The sequence below is a fragment of the Podarcis muralis genome, chromosome 3, assembly GCF_964188315.1.
Source record: "Podarcis muralis chromosome 3, rPodMur119.hap1.1, whole genome shotgun sequence".
In the NCBI taxonomy this organism is placed as follows: domain Eukaryota; kingdom Metazoa; phylum Chordata; class Lepidosauria; order Squamata; family Lacertidae; genus Podarcis; species Podarcis muralis.
Window position 1 is genome coordinate 40102780 of NC_135657.1, and position 12688 is coordinate 40115467.

General features: G+C 44.1%; 1 protein-coding gene across 8 annotated transcripts in view; it reads right to left on the reverse strand.

Moving 5' to 3' along the window:
• BIRC6 (baculoviral IAP repeat containing 6) overlaps window positions 1-11962 on the reverse strand; it is a 139465-nt gene extending 127503 nt beyond the window's left edge. For 7 of the 8 annotated variants that reach the window (XM_028724272.2, XM_028724270.2, XM_028724268.2 and 4 more), the window contains exons 1-3: window positions 11541-11961; window positions 3437-3618; window positions 587-724 (exon numbers count right to left, since the gene is read on the reverse strand). In XM_028724272.2, the coding sequence (XP_028580105.2) occupies window positions 587-724; window positions 3437-3618; window positions 11541-11787 (567 nt within the window). In that variant the 5' untranslated portion in view covers window positions 11788-11961. Of the gene's footprint in view, window positions 1-586; window positions 725-3436; window positions 3619-11540 lie in introns of all 8 variants that reach the window. The other variant, XM_028724267.2, reaches the window with a different exon arrangement.
• Window positions 11963-12688: the final 726 nt, after the last annotated feature.

Sequence of the window (12688 nt, forward strand, 5' to 3'; positions counted from 1 at the left end):
GAAAAGTCCCCTGCATGGATTTATGGCATGACTGAGCCTCATATGGTTAAGGGGAACAAGGTTGTGCCCCTGGTCCCACCAAGACACTACCCCTGCCTGCCCAGCTCTCACAAACCAGATCTACTGTGCATTAAAGCAAAGGTCTACATGGGGAGCCAGCTATATTTGTGGAAACTTCTTCATGCGATCAGGAGACCCAAGCACAAAGAGGTGCCTTCCCAAGTACACCCAGCTCCCTTGTCAGATCTTTTCTCAACATACTGAGGTTTAGAGGCAGAGCTGCCAAGAAGGCACAATGTCAGGACATGGCCAGAGCCACAGCTCCACCTCCCTTTAATCATGGAGTCTCTTCACATAATAAATGTGGGGAGAAGGCAAAAACACAAAAACGTGCATTGAGTTCTCTATCCTTTACATGTTATTGTGGCATGCAATTCTGTACATTATTCATGTTTAAGCCCTGAAAGATAAATTAATTGCATATGACAACAAAAACCTGTAACGATACTTCCAACAACACGCAACAGAAACAGCCAAGAGGTTATCCTTCTAGAATTTGAAAGATTTGAGTGGATAAATCTCTTACCTTTGCAACTTTGTGGTTTGCTGCTGTTTCATGTGAGGTATTTTTTAAGCCATCTTTCAATTGTGCGAGAAACAAATCATACCCCTCTGTGCTTGACACATCTACCTTCTCGATGCATGCAGATAACAGTTGTTGAGCCTAAGATGTGCGAAATATGTTAGAAATGTCTAAGACAACATCAAAAGATCAGTCCTCGTTCAGTGTTATTTATTTAATTTCCTACATCCCTACAAGTCTTACAAACCAACGTATTAGATACCCGTTCATTATCAAAGTTCTTTTTTTAATATTCAAAGGCTTATCAAAGCTTTCCAGATGCTAGTTATAGGTTTAAATTCAATGCAGCAAACTTTAAGAAATATATTCTACGCTGTACAAACATTAAATCTAGATAGCTCTGAGGCACACACTACTAATTTATTACTATTTATTGCATTTGTATCCCACCTTTCCTCCAAGGACCTCAAGGTCATATACATGACTCTTCCCCATTTTTACTTCCCAGAGTTGACCTGAGATACTAGTTTCTCAGACCCCAAGTCTATTCAGGCCTTGCTGCTGCTCAGTCACTATATTTACCAGAAATGTTCTCAGATGCTATTTATATTTATTAATTTGGAGCATTTACTTCTCCCACCCCAGAAATATTCCTGTGGATATTCATGGATCTAACTCCAAGTAACTAAGAGATAGATAATCCAAAAGGAACTCCATTAACAGTATAAATATGAACAATTTCTGACATCTACTGAGCTGCCAGCCACCTGAAATCCCAAAGGCAGAATTAGGCCTTGAGTTATCCACCAGCAAATTCCAATCAGGAAGGAGATCCAGCCAGAGGCACAAAGGGCACCCAGCAGAAGAGAAAACAATTTACTACCACTTCCAAAAGCTTGCCTGACCTTTGATATTAACGAAAATTACTCATTCGTGGCGGAAGAACATTGATATTAGAGGGAAAACATTGAGCTACAGTTTGAACATTAGAAAAGAGCAAGGTAATAGTAGGCGGCTAATGGTTTCATTTATTCATTTCAATTTGTAGCCAATTTTTCCCTCTAACTCAGTATTATATACACAAAGTGGCAGCTGCTCTCTAGGATTTCAGACAGCAACATTTCTCAATCTTACCAGGAGATACTACAGATCAAACCTGGGATCTTCTGCATTTGGAGCATGGGTACTACTGACCTACACCATTCACCATTCCTCCTGCTAAACTCAACTGAAGCCCCACCAGTGTGCCATGATATCAACAGATATATTGTGAGCAAGCTTTTGTGGGCTAGAGCCCACTTCAGACCCTTCAAATGTTAGTTGGCAGCTATGCAGATACATAGTTACAGAGTGGGGGAAATGTACACAGTGGGACTAAGTGACCATGAAGAGCAAGAAGCATAGTGTCTGATTATTGTACGTAAAGTTTAAAATGTATGCAAGATAAGCATAATGACTATTCAGCAGTAGTGGGTCATAATACAGTCTTCCTAGCTTTGCTATGCCAACATACAGTGGTGCCTCGCAAGACGAAATTAATCCGTTCCACGAGTCTCTTCGTCTTGCGAAGCACGGCTATTAGTGGCTTAGCGGCTATTAACGGCTTAGCGGCTTTAAGAAAAAGGAAACAAACTCGCAAAAACTCGCAAGACGTTTCGTCTTGCGAAGCAAGCCCATAGGGAAATTCGTCTTGCGCAACGACTCAAAAAATGGAAAACTCTTTCGTCTAGCGGGCACCACTAGAGTTTTTCTAGTGTTTTTCGTCTTGCGGGGCACCACTGTATAACATTTAACATATAACATTTAACGGGAGGTGAAACTATACTTGATCTAAACTTAAATTATTTTTAAACAAATAAATTCAAGCTCATGATAACACTGGTAACCAGGTTTATGCAAATATACACTTTCAAAATGTTATAGTAAAACACACAGCGACCCCTGGTATTTCTGTTGATTCTTACATAGTGTCCTCACAGCATGCATCTCAACTCATTGGGGACACATTAAGAAATGGGGGAGGGCAGGGAAGTCAAGAACCTATTCCTATACAGTTTACAAAAAAGCCACTTAGCATCTTCAAGCAATTCTTACTCATATCAGCCCAGACAGGCAAGCATCTATTTAAATACATTCTCATCCACTAGTTATTTATTGGCGTACTCAAGAAAGGTTCACCTAATTCTACCAAATCCAGCAGCAGCTAGAAATTTTTAAACTGAATATTTTCCAAATAGCCAATATAGACTTTAAAATAAAGGAAAAGCTATGGATGGGTATTTTCATGAACACAAATGATTTAAACATCAATCTTTCTCCAAAACAGGCAGAACATAAAGAGATTACAATATATGATCTCAATGATCAGGAATGTATGTATGGGAGAAGGGACTTCAAAAGCACCCTAGATCAAAACTATACAGGGTTTTAAAAGGGAAAAAAAGGATATTAAAAATAGCCTGGAAACAAAGTGACAACCAATAGTGCTCTTGCTCTATTGGTGTTATATGCTCCTAGACTCTAAATGCTAACACTCCACAGCAACACTAACATATTCTGGAACAACTGAAGTTTCCAAACTGCTTCATGGTTGCTCTATGTATAATACATTATACAGTCCAGTTGACAGTTTACCAGGGCATGTACAAACTGAACACATATAGATAAGGAGCAACTACAGTCTTGCACCCTACAGCAGCAGCAGCAACCCTACAATGTATTCTAAAATAATGAATATGTATTACTGCTCTGATACAGACACCTGTAAAATGTTATCCATTAGGTGCACAGTTTAAGCAAAACTAGGAGCCAAGAAAAAATACTGCAGTGATAGTAACAGCTCTAACTACTTACCTCTGTCACTGGCAATTCAAGCTGAACCACATCATCTTGCTTAGAAACAGGTGTTTGCAGAGCTGTGTCTAACAGCAAGATACCATTCAGATCTTTCCTACATCCAACTGCATAATCATCCACAAAGATTACTTTATCCACAGCAGAAATGTACTGACATTTCACCCGTCCACCTGGCTTAGCTGTAAAGAGTAAAAAGAGAACTATGTTAAAACAATTATTCTTCAAATCTTATTAGTAGCTTTGGAGGAGAAATAATAACCACCCTGGCTTTTTAAAATCAAAAGCAATTAATCCTGTTGATGTCTTGGCTAATTGGAATTAGACTTATGGTCATACTTTACCAGCAGGGTAGGAGAGAGATTCTACTAGCTCCAATTCCAACAACTGTGTATGACTCTCTGCTTCCTAGCCGCCTCCTCCCAATAGTAGATTCTATGAAGTCTTAAAAATCAAACTAAAAACTTGGAACATCTTCAGAAACATCCTGAAGTGGAACACAAGGTAATGCTATCCAAAAAAGAGATACACCATCACACATGTCTTTTACATAAGCCTAAAGTGGATCTTTGGATAAGAACCACTATTTTTTTAGATAGTAATTACTATGTATTGCGTGACTCTATGATGTTGCATTCTTCGCACCAACAGAAGATTTTGGATCTTCGAACAACAACCAACTTTTTTCACAAGTGCACCAGGCTCACCATTTGAGAACACCACTTTGTGCTATATAATACATATGCAGCCCCAAACACCTTAAATAAGTTTTGCTATCAGTCCACAAACACTTTCTGCCTGCGCTACTTATAATTCCACAATGACTGTGTTTTAAAGTTTCCAGCAGCCTCAAAACTTAATCATATTGCTACTTTATCTTATTCAACCTTCAAATTAAATTTCACAAATTGCACACAAAAATCTTACAAAGATTCATGGAACACATCTTCATCTGTATAAAGTTCCACAACCCTCCAGGATCTTTGGAACACCCCATTATCTAGTCAAAGTACTAAAGAGCTCAGCAATTCTCAGCTCTATCCATCCAGTGAAAATCAGGTAGGGGAAGAGAGTGTACATTATGAAACTGCTGCCCATCTCCTGGACCCCTCCTCCACTAATCGATGCTGACAGTTGCACTGCAAGGGGGGGGGGAGTCATATGATAAGCCATGTTCATTAGGATGCTGGACCCAAACTGGGATTCACTGGTTAAAACTAAAACTTCAAACTGTATGTGGAGGATGGTTGATGGGCTCACAGTTGCCACAGAATAATCAGAATACGATACAGATATTCACGCCCCCTTCTAGCCGCCTGATTGGCCGTCTGCCCATGGGCGTGGTGCGCCAGCCAGGTGAGTGGGCGTGGTGCGCCAGCCAGGTGAGGCTTGGATCGGATCCCGCCCACAACCACTCCCCTCTCTTGAAGGAGGAGAGTCTTTGCCACAGAATAATCGGAATACGATACAGAATAATCAGAACCCAACAATGGGAGGTTGGGAGTGTTCCTTCAACTGGAGGTTTTTATGCAGAGGTTGGACGGCCATCTGTCATGAAAGCTTTAGTTGACTAGATGACTATTGGAGTCCCTTCCAACTCTACAATTCCATGATTCTATGATTCTCAAAAAGCAGGCTGTGACATCTTACCAGCTGAAGCTTCTGGACATTTTGAATGGGAATGCCCCTTGCACAGTGCACTGCAACAGCCGATCCCTCGATTACAAAAACATGAAAAATGGCAAGCCAGTGTTTTCTAGGGTGGCCCAGCCAGCATAAAAATTATAAGAGATAAAAGGTGCTCAAACAACAGCTGTCCCCTTATTCCATAAATGATGATGGTTCAGAAGCACTCCAAGTTATGAACCAGATCCAACAAACAACTCCAAATATGACAAACTCACCCCTCAAAGAAAGCTTCCAAATCCCCACTAAATACTATTCCCATCTTACCTACATTTAGTTTCAGCTTACTTTTCCACAACTGGCACAATGGGATGGCTGTGAGCACTGAAACCATTGCTCCTGGATCCATTAACACTTGTAAAGCTCAATACTATCAGCATGCTACGCTTCACTGCAAATTTCTATCAGACTGTACAATTACCAGCATTGAATGAAAAATAATTCCTTTCAAAAGGGTTTGTGTGCAGCAATGTCTACACACGTTAGTGTTTCATGTAAGTGATATTTGCTACATGATAGCATTAAAACCTCCTATTTGTATCATAATGAGTGACCAGAAACAATTCTTCTTGGTTGTGTCAAATACTGAGGAACATGCATAGATTTCTCCACACCATCAACAGCAAAACAAATGAAGGACATCATCACACTGCTAATTCTGTGTTCAGAAAAGAGCACAGGCAATCTGGCTTTAAATGCACATGAATTAGGCTTGCATGCCTGAAGGCAAAATTTGGCCACCACTGTTAATACTTGGCATGACAGGACTAACACAAAGTCGCGCAGCAGCCTTCATGAACCTGGTGCTCCTCCATATGTTTTGGGCTACAACTCCAATCAGCCCCTGTTAGCTGATTGCTCACTGGAATTGTTGTAGTCCAAAATATCTGAAGGGTACCAGGTTGGCAAACACTGATTAAACAAGACAGAATGATCAAATTCAGCTCAATTATGTATAAAGACCACTCCTTAAGATGGGTTGTAGTTGCAATTATTCCTAGACAGAATTATTATTCCTGGAAAGCATATAAAGTTCACCTGAAACTCAAAGTCAACATCTTTACTCGATAGGTATAAGGGTGTTGCTTACAAGGTCAAGCTCATCTACAAAAAAGAAAATAGTAAAAGTGTTCAGCCAAAAGAAGGAATGGTAATAACCCTTTTCCATCTAAGCTTTTCTTAGAAGTGAACCAAAAATACTATTTTCCTCAGGTGAAGCCCCTTCCTAACATCAACAGTCTGAAAGCCTACATCAAATCACATCTGTCCAACTGCATCACAATCCCCAGATTAGACTGGATGAATTCTGGAAGTTAATAAATTACTACTGATATGAGAAAACAGAACTCAAGACTACCTTATTTTTTGTTATATTATTGTATTATTAACAACACTACTAAAAAATTGAAGAAACACTCTCTTAAAACATATATGACTGAATACATATGAATGCAAAAGAACTAAAATTATACTTAGGAATATAACCGCTTACACTGCTGAAGTTCCACAGAAGTCAATGGGACCAGTACACCAGTGTAAAGGGCAATCCTGAAGATAGGCTCAAATGCAGGCCAAATGTTAATGTATGGTGAAGAACCAACTGTCAGGGACATGTGACTCATGACCATGACCTGTATATAAAGTTTAGGACAAAATTAATCCTAAATAGTCGTACTTTAAGAACAGAAAGGCATTCCCATGCACAAAGAATGTTGGTGACATCCTCAAATAACATGATTTAAGTATTTTCATATTCTTTACACATTAACTAAAATCCATACCTCTACTTGACTTTAACTACCTTCTGGATTTTAATTCCTATTGCAAAGAGATCAGATATCACAACAAATTCAAGTAAAAAGCTACACTACATTTATGATGTAAACTATTTTAAGGAAGTAGATCTTCAATAAGAATTGAAGACTTGTTTAGATATGAAGCTTCTTGACTTTTGCAGTTGTTGTCAGTACTGGTTCCCCATTTTTATTCCAGAATTTATTTTTAGTACTTGCCAATCATCTTCTAAATATACTTTGAAAAGCCAGGCAATTTCACAGGCTGAATATGTACACATCTATGCTTTTATAAAGAAATGTGGCAGGTGATTTCAAAGGTCACAAACAAAAATAAGTGAGCTATCACACAGCCCTCTCATCCGCCTTGCTACACCCCACTCTACAGAAGGAGCTTAACCAAGCTAATTTGCTCATCAGGTCAACTTTTCATCTTTCCTGATGAATAGAGATAAACTCAAGATTTGTTTTAATTTTAAGTACTGATTTCATACTAACATTTAGCCAGTAATTCTGCTCACAAAGAGCTGAACCCAAGCTTGCCTGCAGGAGAATTAGCCATTTCCACTACTGATTTTTGGTGATTATTATTATTTGTATACATCCAAATTGGTTCATCCGAAGGTCACAGGGTGGTTCAGAACATAAAAATACGAAATCAGAAGTTGAACACATGTAGATGCCAAACAGCACCAGGGATAAAATTGAACCCTAAGAAACCACACATTGAAGGCTCCACAGGGCCGAAGAACACTCCCTAAGTCAGGGGTCCCCAAATTTTTTTAACAGGGGGCCGGTTCACTGTCCCTCAGACACTGTCAAGGGCTGGACTATAGTTTTTTAAAAAATTTAAATATAAAACCAGATCCCAACTTTCAGAGCATGTAAATCACATGGGTGGGAGGGGGGGCACAAAACACCCTCACAGAGACCAGGGACGTTGCCCTGAGACTCTCCAAGCAAAACCTCTCCCTCTGCCAATCAGTGCACGCGAGGAGAGGCAAAGTTACTGACCCAGCTTTCCCAGCCTGGATCGCTCTCTCTCTCTTTTCCAAGGGTGGCCCCAAGTCAAACGCCCCGGCTCATTTGCATGCCCTGATAGGGTGTCCACATGTAAACGCCGGGAGACGTTGGCAGGATAACTGCAGCCCGGGGAGCATTTTTGCCCCTCAGAGCGGCAGCGCCGTGTGGGGAGAGGGAGGAGCAGGGACGAAGGGATCCGGCCGGGCAGAGGGGCTGCAAGTGCCCGGGTGGACGAGGAGGGTGAAGCAGTGGAAGCAGCACCACCGCCCTGAGGATTTGACTGCTGGAGTTACACTTACCGCAGGTTCCCCACAGGGCAGCCAGAGGAGCAGAGAAGCAAGGGAGCAGAGCGAGGAGGAGGAAGAGGATTGAAGGTTGCTTCTCCTGTTCCCCCTGTTGGATTTGTTTCTTTGCAGGGATCTGGAAGAGCTCGCTGGGGAGCACCAGACTTTCGGCGGCAGCTGCAGCTCAGCTTTGTGATATATGGAGGTTGGAGGGAAAGGAGTTTGCCTAAGCGCAGCGCGGGGACTGGGATTGGCTGCAGGAGCTTTCTGCAGCCAATCTGAAGCAGCGGCAACGTTGCAGAAGTCAGTCCCCTTGCGCGGGGACTGACCAAGCAGGTGGCAGGGTCCATGGGCCAGATTAACGAGTCTGGTGGGCTGGATCCGGCCCCCGGACCGTAGTTTGAAGATGCCTGCCCTAAGCATTACCCTCTGGAAATGTCCATCCAAGTAGGACTGGAATCACTACAAAGCATTGTCACCCACCCCTAACTTGGACAGTCACAACAGAAGAATACCATGGTCATGGCATTGAAAGCCACTGAGTGGTTGAGGAGAATTAACAGTGACACATTTTTCCCGTCTCTCTCCCAACAGAGGTAGTTGTACAGGGTGACCCAAGCAGTTTCTGTGCCAAAACCAGGCTAAAACCCCGATTTAAATAGATCAAGAAACTCCATTTCCTCCAAGAGCACCTGCATTACATCCATGACCGTCTGCAAGAACCTTGCCCAAGAAGAAGAGACTGGCAACTGGCTGGTAGTCACTTAGGTTTGCCTAATCCAGGGAGGGTTTCATGAGGAGTGGTTTTACCATTGCCTCTTTCAAGCAAGCAGGGACCACCCCATCTCACAGAGAGGCATTAATAACCTCCCTGGCCTAGGCAGCTGTCCCGCCCCCCCCCCCCAGCTAGTTTTCATCAGCCGAGAGGGGAAAGGGAACAGAGGGGAAATGGTTGCCCTTACCAATCCAAGCACCTTGTTCACATCCTTGAGCCTTACCTAACTGAAACTCATCCCACACAACAGAACTAGATAGTGATGTGAACAGCCCTTGGGGTCATCTGCTGTAACAGTGATGTCAAGATCCCGGTGGATGCAAGTGACTTTATCCTCAAAAAGCTTTGCAAACAAGTCACCGCAAGCTACCGTTGGTTCTGCCACCTCCTTCAGGCCAGACTGTAGAGGCCCTGCACTACCCAGAAAAGCTCTGCCAGACGACACAATGAGGATGCAATGGAGGCTGCAAAGTATCTCTTCTTTGCTGCCTTCAATGCATTAGGTAGGCTCAATGATGAGCCCTTACCAGTGCAATTGCATTTGACCAGTTTTCCTACAGACTACAGCAACTCCCCACAAGTCTGCCCTCATGCTGCCCCAAGTACCAAGTTGAGCACAGGTGTGTGAGAACAACTCTACTCTGCTCACCAACTCAGGTCTCAGTGATACAGACCATATTGGCCTCCTCAGCCATAATCAGATCAAAAATGAGGGAGGGCTTACTAGAATGGACCTGGCATTCAGCAAGAGCAGCCACTGACCCAGGGGCCTGGCTGACAGGACAACCACAAATACCCAGGTTGGAATTTCTCACACCAACCCACCATTGCCGCCTAACACTCAAATATCTGTTCCAGGGAGTTGAGGGACTAAACAAAACAGAATGGGAAGTGGTACTGAGGGCTGTAGTAGGAAAGGGGAAAGCAGCACAAGTTATCTCTCCATCCATCTTCCTCCAGCGGAAGCCCTCACTAGATCGGAAACTCTTTTCCTAACGGAGGTCCTTCTGTTCACAGATCAGAAACTCTGGATGAAGCATAAAGTGCAGACAAATATCCAGTGTACACAGTGGGCAATCTATGGTCGGTTAGGAAAACTTCTATGTGAATATCAGTAGAGGAAAAAGAAAATCAGTGCACTGGCTATGATGGTCTAGGATTGCACAGCTGAGCATGGATTTGAGTAGTTCAACATTAGCTACAAGACCATGGTGGCTTTTTATAGGCAGTATCATTTAACCTTCTTGTATTCTAAAATATTATTCTATGTATGCACTCTTGTTCCTGACAATTTTCAGTACTATCCTAGATATCTTTGGTTGTCTCCTATTTTGCATGAAATCGAACAACCCAAACCTTATGTGAACCGTCCTGAGACCCCAGTGTATAGGGCGGTATATAATTTCAATTAATAATAATAATACACAAAACACAAAGTGTGGTGCACAAATAATATACAAATCTTACATTTTCACCCCTTCTTCAGTAACACGTGCTATTTTATTTTCTATATATTTACATCATTTAGATTATATGATATAAAACTGTCAAAGGGCTTAAGACGAATATCTTTAAAATACCATGTTTCTGTACAACTGTTTTCATCAACAAAGAATGTTCAAAACATCAAAAGATTGATTTTGCTATAACACCATAAGCCATAATATATCAGAAGCAGAAGAGTAGCTTTTCCATACTACTATCTTTATTTTAAAACTTGGTATTTCCAAGTCAATGTATCCAAGAAATAAACCTGATTTAATTCCTACACGAGATCCTAAATGGAAGTGCTTTTGGTATCCTTAACTGAGTACAATCCGAACACAGATTACAACATCCATTTTGCCACGCACAGAAACACAACACAGAGAAACCACAGCCAATCCTGGCTGGCTAACACATACAAAGGCAGCCAAACACATGCATGTGTGTCACAAGCAATGATCTTCTATTTCCTACAGAAAAGAGCTTTAAGCTTCCACCTTTTTGTAAAGAGAAAAACCCTGCTCCCCACCCCAACCCCGTAGGTACAGGCTCTGTCTTTAGAGACTTGCCTGGGAAGCAAGAGCGGGAATAACCGAGATTTTAAAGCGAGAGATTTACAGGGGGAGGAAAAGAGAAAGCGCTTAAAAGAGAAAGGAAACCCTTTGGGAAGGCCCGGATGACGACAGGCAACTTCGCGGACTCCCAAAGCCACCGACCTCCCTCCCTTCCCACCCACTCGCTTTAACAGCCCCGGCCGGCTCCTCGTCCCTCTTCTGACTTCCTCGAAAGTAGGGAAGGAGAACGGAAGGGTGGGCACAAAGACGCCGGCTCACCTTCGCGCTATGTCAGCTGAGGAAAGGGACTTCCAGGCCCAAGAGCCCAACCGCCACATTAGCAACCCAGCCAGGAGGGGGGGGGGCATGGGCGCCTCAGCGGCGTCTCCTCCCGCCGCCGCCCCCCCCCCGCCCGGCTTCCCTCTCCTTCACCCTCCCTCCCCCCTCCCCTCCCGGCCGCCGGGCCCGGTTTCGAGGCCTGACCCGGCCTCCTCGCCCCCTCACCGCTGAGCGCCGACGCCTGCAGCGTCGCCCCTGAGGTGCCGTCGATGACTTTGATGGCGCCGTGGGCGGTCACGGCCAGGATGGCGTTCAGCGCAGGGTGGTAACAGAGGCTGCAGAGCCCGTCGGCGTCGCAACGCAGGCAGCCGTCCCGCAGCAGGAGCCACTCGCAGAGGCCCGGCCCGGGGCCCGTCGACACCGGCCCCGGCGCCGAGGAACAAGACGCTCCCCCGGCCTCCTCCGCCGCCATCGCGCAGGACAAGAGGCCCGGCGGAGCCGCTCAGTGACAGTCCCGAAAGGAGCCGCCGCCACCACCACCAGTCAGCATCCGGGTCCGGAGAAGGGGGGGAGGGAAAAGGGAGAGGGGGAAAGAGAGACAGAGAGAGAGAGAGAAAGGGAGCGAGCCGAACGTCGGCGCCGGCAGGAAGTGACGTTGTCACGCCGGATGCGGAATGCCGACAAAAGAGAACCGGCTTCGCGAACCGGAATTGGAGCGAAGGGGTTAATTAAGAAAAAAAAGGAAAAAGAAAACCCCCACCCACCACCTGAGTGGCCAAAGGGACGCTTCTCGAGCGACGTCACTGGCTCAGTTGACTCCGCCCCAATTTCGTCTTGTTACGCATTCTTTCCCGACAGGCACCGCGCGGCCAGCAGTATAAACAGTAGCTGAGCTGCTTGTGCGGTGCTAGGAAATGGTGCGCTTGTGTTTTGCTGTAGGGAAAAAAGGAAGAAAAGAAAAGCAGGGCGGGTCTCTATTAAAAGGAAGGTTGTCGTAGAAAAAATATCCGGGTTTCTGCTTCAGGATTTATTTATTTATTGCTTGTACACATTTCTTCGTGCTGGGCTTGGCAGCTGCGTTTTGAGCGCTGTTTTCACGAACCCCCCCCCCCCCCCGAGCCTCCGGGAATGAAATATTGGCTTACTTATAAGGGCAGCCGAGCATCAGAGAGGATCGTCACAAAAAAAGCCAGGGCAGAAACACTCGCCGCGTGGGTTTCCTTTATTTTCATAAGTGGCCCGGGATTGTGTGTGGCGGGAACACAATGCCTAATCCAGGTGGGATGGGAGTTAACAGAAAACCGCACCTCGTTTAATATGGACTCACTTACTTTGGTATCCTTTCCACACCTGTTTCCAGATACCCCCATACC